Source organism: Asterias rubens, chromosome 7 (genome assembly GCF_902459465.1).
Source record: "Asterias rubens chromosome 7, eAstRub1.3, whole genome shotgun sequence".
In the NCBI taxonomy this organism is placed as follows: Eukaryota; Metazoa; Echinodermata; class Asteroidea; order Forcipulatida; family Asteriidae; genus Asterias; species Asterias rubens.
The window spans coordinates 18,882,929-18,897,398 of record NC_047068.1 but is presented as its reverse complement, the minus strand read 5'-3'; the positions used below and the strand labels follow the sequence as shown (position 1 = coordinate 18,897,398).

The following is a 14,470-nucleotide window of genomic DNA, read 5'->3' as shown; positions in this document are numbered from 1 at the left end:
GTGTAAGGGTAAAATCAAATTATATATTCTTTTTCCTCGATGCAAAACTATTAAAGAATCAAGATCCCAACTCTAACGCACCAAAATGAGGCTTTTTACTTTTTTTTAATAGATATTGGAGTGTGCATCAGCGACCCATGTAAGAATGGAGCAACATGTAACAACTTAGGTGACTCCTTCACATGTGACTGTACATCGGGCTGGATGGGTCCAGTATGTGATCAAGGTAGGCAGGACTTAAACAGTTAAAAAGTCACTTGTAATAATATAAATACAGCCTATTGATTATTTGTTTGGCAAGGATGAGAACACCATATTGAGTTCTGATGTTTCTGATCAGCAGAGTGTGGGTTTGAGTCTCGGTCGTAGTACCTGTGTCCTTAAGCAAGACACTTAACCATTATTGATGCTTCCTTATGATGGGACATACAGCCGTTTTGTCTTGTGTGTTGTGCAATGCACGTAAAAGGACCCAGTACAGTTGTCTTAAAGCATGTAAAGAGAAGAGGTTTGCCGCGGTATTCCTGGTTTGTTTGGCTGCATATTGCACCACAGCACATTACATGGTGCTTTGTAAAGGAATAGGTTTCATACTTTAAAACATTATATTAATTTTGGATACTGGATGCTTCGATACTTCACTAGGGATGTGATAAAACGCTAAAAGAACCAGCCGTCGATTTGACCAAACTCTTCTTAACTTAGGATTATAATCATAGGACTTAGGAGGAGTTCTGTTCCGTATTCGAAGACATTAGGACGCATTGAACCCATCCTAAGTTAGGACGGGTTACTAGTCCTAACTCGAGATAGGATTAATCCTAGCGTTCCGTGAAATCGGCTGCTGTATTATTATTGTTTGTTGTTATTTTTCAGATGTACTTGAATGTTCCAGTAATCCTTGTCTGAATGGAGGTCTCTGCTTTGAAGGACCTGATTCATACTTCTGTCGCTGTTCGGGAGGTTTCCAGGGTGATCAATGTGAAAATGGTGAGTTCTATTTGTATGTCGTGGCATTTCTTGTGCACTGTACTATGTTTTAGATGTTAATGAAAATACTAATAATAATAATTAAAAAAGAGAAGTTTATAAAGCGCAAAAATAATAGCAGAAAGAATCCGCCTCAAGGCGCTGGAAAAGAAGAACAATAAAAGTCTGGTAAGGAATCTAGATAAAAAGCAAAAAGTAAAACAAAAAAACAGTTTAATGCAAAGAGATTGACAAAAAGTTAAAAACAGAGTTGCCGTGTGTTTAATTTCTTATAATAATAATCAAAATAATAATAATTTGGGGGGCTAGTCATCCTTACTCGCAGCTAAGAGCTGAATTGCGAAGGACGTGGCTACAACGTGTTCGAGAAGCAGGCATGCAAGGGCGCCTTTGGCTGCCAGCCACATCAACCCATTATGACCACGGAGCACAGCCAAGATCGAAAGTGTTTGATTTTTCCCGAGGGAGGAAAACCGGATGTTCTGGAAAACCCTCGTGGCACAGCAGGGAACCAACGCACAACTCAACTCACATATGGCCCTGTCCGGGAATCGAACCGGGGTCACCTTGGTGAGAGGCGAGTGCTTTAGGCACACGCCAACCATGCCACCCATAAGCCAATTTAATTTCTTGGTCATGGCACTTGTGCTTCTTAGAAGCATTTAATCATAATTGGTTCGTACTTTAGATGAGACATAAAGCCGTAGGTCCTTTGTGTTGTGTAATGATTATAAAGATCCAGCAGCCAATTTCACAAAACATTAAAATTAATCCTAACTCGAGTTAGGACGAGTCACCCGTCCTAATCACCCGTCCTAACTTAGGATGGGTTCAATGAGTCCTACTAATTTGGATACGGAATTGAACCCGTTCTAAGTCAAAATATTAATCCTAAGTGAGGAAAAGTTTGGCCTATTGTTCAAAGAAGGGTTTGGCCCGATGTGTCTGTCATGGTTGGCATTAGACTGCATCACAAGGCTTGTAAAACTTGTACAATGTGCTCTCGTCTATTCTATTCAAGGTTTTTTGTTTCCACAATAGCATTGTAATATAGGCAATAATATAATGTTCCAAATTTTAAAGTTAAGCCAATTATTTTTAGGTGACCCAGTCTCTGCAAATCAAGATGTTGCTGTAGTTAGCAAAACTGTTGTACCAGCTCTATGGAGTGGCCCCATTTTATAAAAAAAATATTGTGCAAGTGATACTCAACATTTTCACCTTTCTATTTGTACACAGATGCCAGTCCATGCGGAAGTAATCCATGTATGAATGGAGCACTGTGTACAAACCTGGACTCGTCGTCGTACATTTGTGAATGTTCCATTGAATGGACTGGGGTCAACTGTGAGATAGGTAATCAACAATTGCCCCTTGTCATTGTTCACTGAAGTTACTCTGATGTATTTCGTTCAACATGTTTAAAGGTTTTGATACCTGTTGTATATCAAGTTTTTGGCCATGACATGAATCTTTACTGCGAACGGAGATTTATGTAGTATTATTTACCAGTGAAAAATCACTGTGCAATATTTTCAGGAGAGTCGCATTAATACATTGTATGCTAAAATAACTTTCAAAATTAATTTACTCCTTTCTCAAAAACAGCACCTTTTAAAGTGATATTTTAAGGGAAGCTTTCTATCATCATTATGTTTATCTGTGTAAGTTTAATGTAAATGTGTGGAGGTTTGTGTTTTGTTTGTACCCAAACTCTTTTCTTGTTTTTGTTATCTACAGTTGTAGACGCTTGTATCAACACACCATGTCTTAATGGAGGTAGCTGCACTAATCAGTTCACTCATTTCAACTGTACATGTCCTACAGGCTGGAGTGGCTTACAGTGTGAAACAGGTATGTATGTGTACTACTACGCACTTACTGAATCAACCAATGAGTCATTTAATGTCTCATTTGGATTCTGCGGAATTTTTTTTTTTGAGACATCAAGGCCTAATTTCAATTTCAAAGACAATAAGGGAGTTTGAAACAATGCTAATAATTTGTCTACAAACATTTGTTACAGAATCCATCGAGTGTGTTAGTCAACCTTGCTCGAATGGAGGAACATGCTATGAAGGCATCAATGCGTTTAAATGTGTCTGTCTTCCAGGCTATACAGGACTTATATGTGAAAGTGGTAAGTTATTGGTTGAATAGATGTGTACTCGCCATGCTACGGATACATTGGTACATTACCCATTGTAATCAAATGCATCTGTCTGCCAGGCTACCTAGGTTTTAACATTGCCAGAAGTTGATAACATATTTGCAGTGTCTCGTGGCTGAGCAGTCAAGCTTGTCTATCTCAAATTCTGGTGTTTCTGATCTTGACAATTGTGGTCTTAGACAAGTCTAACCATTATTGCTGCGTCTGCGAGTCCCGATCTTGACAATTGTGGTCTTAGACAAGTCTAACCATTATTGCTGCGTCTTTCAGATGAGACGTTAGGCTGTATGTAGTGTGTGTTGTGTAATGCACATAAAATAAGCCAGTACCCTTATTGTTAACAGAAAGGGTTTCCCTGGTTTTTGTGGCATGGTAGGCTGCATTAAGCTTGCACCACAGCACATAGTAAACCATTAAACATACATACATATAATATGTTTGCCTGAAATGCTTCAGTTTTAAGAAATGAATAATAACAATATTATGATCTTGTGAATCCAAAGTTTGAGAACGGTGATCACAACATATGTTTTTCACTATTTTGTCTTGTGACTCTGATGACTGATTGAGCTTAACATTTCACATGTTAATTATTTCATGTGCATGTTGGTCTTATAAACAGATAAAAGGCCGATACAATTTTAAATGTTTTCTGCATGCTTTAAGAAGGGTAAAATTCCATTGATGTTCTTATAAATGTTTTTGTATATGTTTATATTTTACAGACACTGCAGAATGCATGAGCAGTCCATGTCTGAATAATGGAACATGTATTGAAGGAGTTAACAGCTACCTCTGCCAGTGCTCTTCATTCTTCACTGGTACTCACTGTCAGATAGGTAAGGTTAGGTGACCTTCATGTCAGAGTTCAATAGGTCACTAGAATATTAAAAAACTTCAAAAAGAAAATACTATTGTACGCATCCCTGACAGCACATATATTTGTGCAACAAGGAAATTTTTCCTATCTGGCAACTTTGATGACCAGTTGAGTCAAAATTTTCACAGATTTGTTATTTTATGCATACATGTATGTTGGGATACACTATGTGAGAATGCTGGTCTTTGACAATTACCAAACATATGCCCGAAGTCACCTTTGAATTTTCCCTTAAAACCCAGAATTGAAACAAAAAAAGAAATTAAAACCTGAAAACATTTTGAGTTAGCTCCTTTATTTTGTGTACAAAGTTGCTAAAATTTGTACGATGCAATTTCCACAAATATAAATATCCTCAACCTGTGCCATACACCCTTTTGACTTGGCTCATAGAGCTGCTTAAGCGCTGAAAATTGCTTAATGATTTTCTGCTAAGCAGAAAGGACCAGGATACCAGACACAGATATATAGTACATGTCAAATGGCATTTTGGCTGGTAACCTTATTCTGGTTAACATAGTTTTATTGTGCTTAGCTAGTTTTTGTGCCTAAGCAGCTCTAAGAAATCAAACTCTACGACCATGGACCATGGAGGATAGATTGAGCTTGTGACATCAACTACAAGACATGTATTAAATAAAACTAAAGCAATTCTACAAGTAGATGATGTTTGTTATTGTTTATAGATGTGGATGAATGCCTGAGTAATCCCTGTATGAATGGAGCAACATGTACTGACACTATGGCTGGGTATGAGTGTAGATGCTCAATTCAATACACAGGTCTGCGCTGTGAGAAAGGTAAGCAAATATTCATCTCAAACTTGCTTTTAGGGACTTTTCGTTTTCGACGACGGATGGTTCTGCGACGGGTAAGATGACATTTGGCGTCATCTGCGCATGCGTCGGCTTTGAGGACGGTCGTCCCTCAATTTCTACGACAGTACTTTGGATGAATCTTCGTTGTGCTGAAAACGACAACGTTTAGCTGAACAACCGTCGCAGAACCATCCGTCGTCGAAAACGAAAAGTCCCTATTATATTTGGTGAAGAAAACCTTAAGGTAGGGCCATAGATTGGTAAATTCTCTACAAACTTTTACTTGGTGAGAAGCACTGCAGCTCTTGATGTATAGACTATTGAAAGAATGGATTCTCTTTGAAGTAATTTGGTTTGGATAATTTTTCATCATCAAATCTGTTAAACAATTGATGCGTGAATCATTTTTTAGAACCGAGAAGCCTTCCGAATTCCGAAAATCTACTCCGCGGTAGTAGAATACAAAGCAAGATAAGTTCTTAAGAGAACATTATCTATCCAGCAAGTAGACACACACATTGTGTTAACGCAAACCAAGTATATATTGATACCTCACCATGCAATTAATAGTTGATTTTTTATACTGAGTTATCATAAATCTGAATGGTTTTGATGCAGAGATTGATCCATGTGAGAGTTTTCCATGTTGGAACGGAGCCACCTGTAATAACTTCATAACCAACTATACATGTGACTGTCTCCCTGGATACAATGGATCCAATTGTGAAATAGGTAAGCAGAAAATATTACAACCCTTGTAAGGATTTCTCTTGATTGGATTATTTTTGTCCATACATCGCCTTCTGACTTCAGAATTTCTGGAAAGATTGGAAGTGTCTTTCAAGGTTTTGACATTGAGTGCTGTAAGTTTTCTACACAGTACTGTCAAGGCACTTGTGCCCTTGAGAAAGATGCTTTACAGGGGTATAAATTGGTACCTGCGAGGGTAGAGGTAGATATTGTGTTAGAAAAACCTTTGGAGTGCCACGGCAGCTTAAGCCAGTATACTTCGGGGAGCTGAGAAAGATTAAAATAGTTTTATTTGCCCAAAAGGCAGGGCACTAATGTAAAGTGCATTGATATGGTTGTTGTTAAATGTGCTATTTATAAGAACTAGAAACCATTCGTTAAGAGCAATTTAAAGTCACTGGACACATTGGTAATTGCTCAAAATAATTGTAGAGCATAAACACTTACTTGGTAACGAGCAATGGAGAGCTGTTGATCATATACAACATTGTGAGAAAGAGCTCCCTCTGAAGTAACATAATTTTTGAGAAAGAAGTAATTTCTCACTAAAAAATTAATGGACTGAAGCCTTTTATTATGAACCTGAAAGCAAACAAATATGTGTGCAACGAGGGTGTTTTTTCTTTCATTATTCTCTTGCAACTTCTATGACCAATTGAGTCAAAATTTTCACAGGTCTGTAATATTTCATGCATATGTTGGGATACACCAAGTGAAAATACTGGTCTTTGACAGTTACCAAAAGTGTCCAGTGCCTTTAAGGCATGGACAAATACAATACTTCACTTATGAGTTTAGTTTAATAAGGTTTTTGAATTGCTTCTTCTTTGTAGATATTGATGAATGCGCAAGCAGTCCATGTTTGAATGATGCAACATGTGTTAATGCCCAGAATGGTTATGTGTGCCAGTGTCCTGATCTAGTCATTGGTATACACTGTGAGACAGGTAAGATTGGTTTGAAGAAAACAAATTGAAAAAGTTGTGCTCTGTCAAAATCAACTTTCATCATTCATTCATTCATTCAGTCGATGCGGAGCATCGGATGATGGCCCTCCAAACACGTTGGTCCTCCATTGCTGTACGCCATCAACCTCTCCCCATTACTCATCACCAAGAAAGGTTTTATGCCAATAATTATTTTTAGTAATTACCAATAGTGTCCACTGCCTTTAAATGATTTTGATACTATTGAAAACAAATCAACCTTGCAAATTTAGAATCAGCCAATGGAGTTTCAGGTTACTTCAAGTTTCTTTTTGTGATTTTGTTCTATTACATTCTTCCTAGTGGTGAATATTTGTGATAGTAGTCCGTGCCTAAATGGAGCCACTTGCTATAAACCTACAACCAGCGGAGAATATACATGCAGTTGTGCACCAGGATGGACTGGAGAATTTTGTGAAACTGGTAAGTTGCTTTAAGCGATCTTTTCCTTCTACCATCTACAGTGGTTTCATGTTGTCAGGGTGTGCCATAAACTTATTTCAGTCAGTAGCCCATGGGACCAGTTATTCTAGCATTTTGTTTTAAGTGGATTTAATTTTGTCAGGAACTGCCTTTCACTTTTCAGTTACGAGGCACCAGCACCAGGGTCCATTTTAAAAAAGCTCTTGGACGGAAAATACTGCTCAGCAATTTTATCTGCTAAGCAAATATTCAGTGGGGCACCAGTCACAACATTGTAATTTCAGTTGGTAACCTATTTTTGTTAAGTAATACTTTTATGTGCTTAGCAAATTGTTATGCTTACAGGCTTTATGAACTTATTTTGAGCCCAGTTGAGCTTGTCATCGCAGTTATCCATCAGCTTTTTGTGTAGTCCATATTTCATATCGTAAAGAGATGCTTTTCAAAACTGAACTAGCCATCAGACAGAATAATTGGAGAGAACTTTGACTGGTCCTCAGTTGTTTTGAACTGGTCTTTGGCCAGCGAAACCCCTGTTTAGGAAGAATGCTGTTTTGGCAAGCTTTCCTGGTACTGTTGAATGAAAGGTAGGTTGTAGAAGATAAATCCGTACTGGACTGTTTTGGACAGACCTTTATTTTTTTATTACTGAGCTGTAATGGAGACACTCTATGTCCACCTCTTGTTGTTTAGTTGTATGTATTTGTAGTTGTATTAAGGTAGATATGAGTTGAAGAGAATGTATGTATTTGTAGTTGTATGTATTTGTAGTTGTATGTATTTGTAGTTGTATGTATTTGTAGTTGTATGTATTTGTACTTGTATGTATTTGTAGTTGTATGTATTTGTAGTTGTATGTATTTGTAGTTGTATGTATTTGTAGTTGTATGTATTTGTAGTTGTATTAAGGTAGATATGAGTTGAAGAGAATGTATGTATATTTTGCAATCACTCTTAAGAATAACGGCAATAAAAACTAATGGTTTGATAGTATGAAGCATTTTGGGAAACATCTCACTTAAAAGAAGTGTGGTAATGGTAAAAAACACAATTTGTTATGCTACTATATTTGAATCTTAGAAGCATTCTCAGATTGTGTATTCCTATAGGGATTATTCTTCCAGCATGGACATAATATAAATGTACGTTTTACATAATATAAATGTCCATTTTATTATTATTATTAGTTTTATTATGGACATATTCACTCCGGATTTTTTAAGAATCTCAAAAACGCAACTACCTTTTAAGATTAAATTTTAAATTGTTAGTTTTATTGTTTATATCTACAATCGAAAGGTTCCCAACACCGAAGGTATACTTTGCCTTTAAGTCAGTTTTACAACTTCAGAGGACAGTTTTTACAAACAAACTTCCACTGCTGTTACTAATAATTTTTGTTTTACTCTGTGAACCTTTTTGCCCCTTTAGATATTGATGAGTGTGTGAGTGCTCCATGTGTGAATGGAGGTTCATGTATCAACTATTCAAACCAGTATGAATGTCTTTGTCCTATCGGGTTCACTGGACTCAACTGTGAAACGAGTAAGTTATCATCAACTATCAAACCTCTACAGCTTTCCCTTGACTTCTGATTGTATAAATGTTGTTTTTGAGGCGTCCTTTTAACTTTCTACGATGTATCATAGTTGCAATTCAGTTTTTATTCTGTGATGACTATTGTGAATAAACCTTTTATTTATCTATCTGTCTATCTATCTTGGTTTCATGGATGTTACATTTGGATCGAGGATAAAGAATATTCATTTTGGTTTTACCCAAATACAATGATGTGAAATAGCAATGTATACTCAGTACTTTCTCGAGTTCTGTGAAAAAAAAAAACTTTGGAAAGTACCGAGTATACAGTGTACATCAGTGTGTATATACGAGTAAAGCCAAAATGAATATCTTGGTTTCATTGTCAGAAAAATATTAATAGTAATGAAATTCCATTTTGCTTGCAGTCATGGACCCATGTCAGTTCACTCCATGTGATAATAATGGCACCTGTATCAACCAGCTGACATCCTATACCTGCCAGTGTGTACGAGGATGGCAAGGAGTCAACTGCACCCAAGGTACAATTAAGCAGTCAAGGAACCAATACCTGAATCAAAATAGTGTATTGAGGGTTTTCTAGTCTCATGCTCTGCAGGTTTTTTTGAGAGTATACTCCCATGGCTGTAAACGGGGTGTGTCATGGCCGAGGGAGTTAAAGACACTAGACACAATTGGTAATTGTCAAAGACCAGTCTTCTCACTTTGTGTATATCAATATATGCATAAAATAACAAACCTGTTAAAATTTGAGCTCAATCGGTCGTCAAAGTTAAGAGATAATAATGAAAGAAAAACACCCTTGTCACACGAAATTGTGTGCTTTCAGATGCTCGATTTTGAGACCTCAAAATGTAATTCTGAGGTCTCAAAATCAAATTCGTAAAAAATTACTTCTTTCTCTCATTACTACTTCAGAGGGAGCCGTTTCTCACAATGTTTTATACTATCAACCTCTCCCCATTACTCGTTAGCAAGTAAGGTTTTATGCCAATCATTATTTTGAGTAATTACCAATAGTGTCCACTACCTTTAAGAGCATCAAAGTCAAGTTCTGGTAGTTTTAGTCATCGGAGTGTGGTTTCAAATCCAGTCATGACACTTGTGGCCTTGAGCAAGATGCTTTACTATATTTGCTTCTCTTCACCCAGGGGTATAAATGGGTTCCTGGGAGGATAGAGGTTGGTATGGTGAATGAAAAAGGCAATTGAGCACCACGGCAGCCCGGGTCTGTATACTCCCCAGGGAGCTGTGGAAGATTACAGGAATACTACTGGCCTTATGACCAGGGCACTATGTAAAATGCTTTGATATGTTAGGGTAAACTGTGCTTTATACAAACAACTTATAAATGTTGTTTGAGAAGCAACATTTTTTAAATGCTCAAGTAACCCCTTCAAAGTCACAAGGCAAGGAAAAGGAATTAATTTTTGATTTGTGTTGAACAGGGTTTTGTCAGAATTTAATGAAACAGAATAATATTTGTTTGAGATTGATGAGTGTTTTTCTCCTCTTCAATAGCGGTGAATCCATGTAACAATGACCCTTGTCTAAATGGAGCAGTCTGCAATAATCGTATTGAGTTCTTCACTTGTGATTGTATGCCTGGATGGATTGGAAGCGTATGCGATATAGGTAGGTACATCTGGGTTGAGTAGGGGTTCTTATGGGTTGAGTTGGGTTTAGGTATGGGTACATCTGGGCTGCTCATGGGTTGAGGGTGGGTACTTCTGGGCTGATTTGGATTAAAGGTCGGATAATTGTGTGTACTGAGTTGGTTGAAACTTATTTCTATGTTGTATTTAAATGAGGGTTTGTTACAACCGTGCTCGGGTTATTTTAAGTTGGTACATTTGGGCTATAAGAGCTTTATCAGTTGAATATTGGGGAACATGGATTCGGATGTGCCGCTCCATGGCAACATTGAATCAATGTAAAACATACTGTGTTGTACTTGTAGTTCCTTTTAAAAGAGTTTTTTTTTACAATCATAACTCCTTGTATTTAAATCAACCCACTTTCTAAGACCCCCATATATTTTTCTTTTGTACTAGATGTGGATGAATGTGCAAGTACTATATGTATGAATGGAGGTCTGTGTAGAGATGAAGTGAGTGGTTATACCTGCGAGTGTGATCCAGGGTTTAATGGAACCAACTGCCAAACAGGTAACACTCTACCTCCTCCTGCTCTATTTTTTTCTATTCTTCTTACTTATAAGAATTATGATTCCTTGGTTGTGAATATCTTTTATGTAAAACCAAGGAATCGTAATTCCAATGTAAGCCACGCCCATTTCACAAAGACTGGTGCCAGCAATAAAATAAGCCATTTGCCTGTAAGATTTTAATATTGTCTGGTACAATGACGTGTTTAATTCAAGATACCACTTAAATTTGAATTTCTCAGACAATCGAGACAGTTGCTATATCACATGATTAGGGGCAAACTTTTGCGTAGTTATGTAAGAGACGGTGAACACCATACACAATTCTGAATGGATGTGTATGGTCACAACGCTATTAGGATTTGCTCATCTGGTGGTTGCTATGTAAAAGCTTGCCCCGAACCAGATAGCGACTGTCTCTATAGTCTGAGGAAAATTCAAATGTGGCAGTACATTGTGACTAGCAAGTCATTGTACCAGACATTATTCAAATCTAACTCTTAAATGGCTTATTCCTGGTAAACTCCATTATCAACCTGCCACATCATGGCAAACATCTATAAATTGCAGATAAATGTAACTCATTTATTTCCCCTTGATTTTCATTCTAGAGATCAAGCCGTGCACCAGTGACCCCTGTCAGAACGGAGCATCCTGTGTGAACCAGCTAGATTCCTACACATGTCAATGCCTAGAAGGATGGATGGGTACCAACTGTGAGACCCGTGAGTATCACAACCTCTATTCTAATATCAAAGATTTTATCCAAATTAATGAGGCATAATAAAGACTAATGTGTATACTGATTACAATAAAGTTAACAGTCAAAGAATGGGATTTTCAAATGAACAGAGAAAGGTTGACTAGAGCGGGATTTGAGCCAACCTCTGGACTAAAGTTCCGGTGCTCTACCAGCTGAGCTATATAGCCCAAGTTGAAGAATGTGTTTCAAATACAGATATAAATGTGCAACCCAAGGCTTGTCTAGATTTTTAAAAGTAGCTTCCGATAAAGCTACTTTTAACAATACTTTTGACTCTGTCCCTAACCCAAGCAGCATTAAATCGGGCCACTTTCTTTTTACTGTGTATTGGATTGATACTATTTAAATTTTATAATAAGTTTCACATTTAAATTTCATTGTACCTGCTACAACACACATCTGACCTTAAAGGGTGAAAGCCATTTATCATCACCGGTGAGTATCATGCATTTCTGCACTGGCTGCATGACTGGTAGACCGATCTTGAGCTGCCACTTCTGCCTCCTCCACAAACCACCCAGTGCCCATTTCATAACTCTCATAAGTTTCCGCATTTGTCAAATCTCATCTTGCAGTAACTGATTGTTTGATTACTCCCTGTAGTTGTTGATCTGTGTGCATCTAATCCATGCCAGAACAATGCAACCTGTACCAATCAAGTCAACTACTACACCTGTGACTGCACTGTTGGGTGGGATGGACCAATCTGTGACGTTGGTAAGTAAAGCAAGTCTATCCTGCCATGTCTAGACAGGGTCCAATTTCATGAAGCCTGTAAGCACAAAAAGTTACAACAAAAACATACATGTACAACTACCATTGCAGCAGCCGGTTACTCAATCATTTCTTGCTTAGCTAAGAAAGTTGCTAATTTGCTGCTTAACAGCTTTACAAAATAATTTGACCCTGTTCAGGGGCCAACTTTATAGAGCTGCTTAAGCACAAATAGTAGATAAGCATAACGAAAGTACTACCATCCTAAGGTTTCCAGCCAAACTATCAAGTCACAAGTACAATTTGTGACTGGTATCCTGCTCATCTCTGCTTAGCAGAAAATTGCTAAGCAATATTCTCAGCTTAAGCAGCTCTATGTATGTCACATCCCACGGCAGAACACACTGCAATCAAGCTCAACCTTCCCGTTTTGTTTCTGTGATCTCTGTGATTTCAACTGATAACTTGTTTTTGATTTTGACAGTTATTGATCCCTGCGCATCAAACCCATGTCTGAATGGTGGATCCTGCAATTCTTTCCCTACACATTTCACTTGTAGCTGCCTGCCAGGGATAACCGGGGAGCTCTGTCAAGTTGGTAAGAGAGAAACAACTTACCCCATTCACACTAGACTAATATTCAAGTTAAATTCCCATGCACATTTCACTTGTAGTTGCCTGCCAGGGATAACTGGGGAGTGCTGTCAAGTTGGTAAGAGAGAAACATCTAACCCATTCACACTAGACTAATATCCAAGTTAAATTCCCATGAAAATGTCACATTTTAGCTGCCTACCAGGGATAACTGGGGAGCTCTGTCAACTTGGTAAGAGAGAAACATCTAACCCCATTCACACTAGACAAGTCCATGTTCAATTCTCATGAATGTTTGGTTGACGTTTTCACACATGAAGTGCTTACCCCGACAAACACCTGGGAAATAGTAATTTCCTGGGAAATAGCTACCCTTGCTTGTGAGTAGGGTAAACAAATATAGCCCTGGGGTCAACATACTCAGTATTAATTTTTTTTTCTCTATGAATATTGCCCAAGAAACTGCATAATGTTCGACTTGAATATCACGCAGGCATGATTACTCTTCCCTCGTTTAATCTGATTTCTGACCTTTAATTTGACCTTTTAGGAAAATGGAAAATTTGTAAAATCTTCTGGTCTTACAGCTCTTTCTTGCTGTTTTCTAAATTTCTTAATTGTCTTTTAAAAGTTGAATTGATCTCTGTTTTTGTTTTCTTCCTAATAGTCTCAGATCCATGCGATTCTTTGCCTTGTTTGAATGGAGCTACATGTTCCAGTACACAGACATCATACCAGTGTGTATGCGCACCAGGCTGGTCTGGAGTCCAGTGTGGTTTGGGTATGTTATATATTTGTTTTTACATTTGTTGCTTTTATGCATTTGAAGATTGATCCATACTTTATGCTAACGCAATATAGAAGCAATGAGGTTTGTCTTAGTTCATCCTAAAGTGATTTATAATTACCCAGTCAGTTTCACTTGGGGTTTATTACTTGATATTTAATGAAAAAGTCTTTCTTCCTTTAGTAAGGTGATCCTCCTACAATGGCACCTCTGAGGTTATATCTGTCTGTCTGTCCGTCAGGGCTGACAATAAAGACATTGTGGGGTGATTTTTAGGTAGGAACTGTAGCTGTTGGGTGTTTTGACATTGTGGGGGTGGACCCCACAATTTTTTCAACAGGAAAGATTAAAGAAAAGGGATCATAAACGGCACCTGGGAAAGCCAACAACGTCGCTCTACTAAACATGTCCGTCTGCAAACTCCCTCAGATATAAACGATATAAACACCAACCTGGCATCAGCCAATCTCTCTCATACAAACATTGGTTTAACGCCTATGAGTATGAGGTGTACAAATCAAGAAATTTTGATTCAGTAAATACTTGTGTAGATGACAGCACTTATTCTAGTCGTTATGAAATCAGCGGTTAGCTTGGTAGGATTCAAACCCGCAATCTTGTGATTGCAAGTCCTACAGTCTAATCACTGAACCACGTAAACTGGACATGATAACTTGCTGATGTATCAAAAGAAGCATTCTTGAATCTTGAATCTTGAATTATGATCCTTTCCTGTAGAGGGTGGGTTGCAAAATATATCTGTGCTCTGTGCTTATGCTGTCAAGATTGTGCTTATAAGATGTTGTTATTGTCAATTTGTCCTGAGAGAGATCGTAAACGCCATCCCTCTTATAGCTGGCAGTGCTTT

The 14,470-nt window shown here is 37.8% G+C and overlaps 1 protein-coding gene across 2 annotated transcripts in view; it reads left to right on the top strand.

Annotated features, from left to right (window-relative positions):
- LOC117292324 (neurogenic locus notch homolog protein 1-like) overlaps nt 1–14,470 on the top strand; it is a 47,148-nt gene that overhangs the window by 9,453 nt on the left and 23,225 nt on the right. For both annotated transcript variants that reach the window (XM_033774346.1, XM_033774347.1), the window contains exons 7-24: nt 113–226; nt 877–990; nt 2,230–2,346; nt 2,731–2,844; nt 3,017–3,130; nt 3,886–3,999; nt 4,727–4,840; nt 5,477–5,590; nt 6,442–6,555; nt 6,898–7,017; nt 8,449–8,562; nt 8,985–9,098; nt 10,099–10,212; nt 10,632–10,745; nt 11,356–11,469; nt 12,111–12,224; nt 12,706–12,819; nt 13,483–13,596. In XM_033774346.1, coding sequence (XP_033630237.1) covers nt 113–226; nt 877–990; nt 2,230–2,346; nt 2,731–2,844; nt 3,017–3,130; nt 3,886–3,999; nt 4,727–4,840; nt 5,477–5,590; nt 6,442–6,555; nt 6,898–7,017; nt 8,449–8,562; nt 8,985–9,098; nt 10,099–10,212; nt 10,632–10,745; nt 11,356–11,469; nt 12,111–12,224; nt 12,706–12,819; nt 13,483–13,596 — 2,061 coding nt within the window. The remainder of the gene's footprint in view (nt 1–112; nt 227–876; nt 991–2,229; nt 2,347–2,730; nt 2,845–3,016; nt 3,131–3,885; nt 4,000–4,726; nt 4,841–5,476; nt 5,591–6,441; nt 6,556–6,897; nt 7,018–8,448; nt 8,563–8,984; nt 9,099–10,098; nt 10,213–10,631; nt 10,746–11,355; nt 11,470–12,110; nt 12,225–12,705; nt 12,820–13,482; nt 13,597–14,470) is intronic.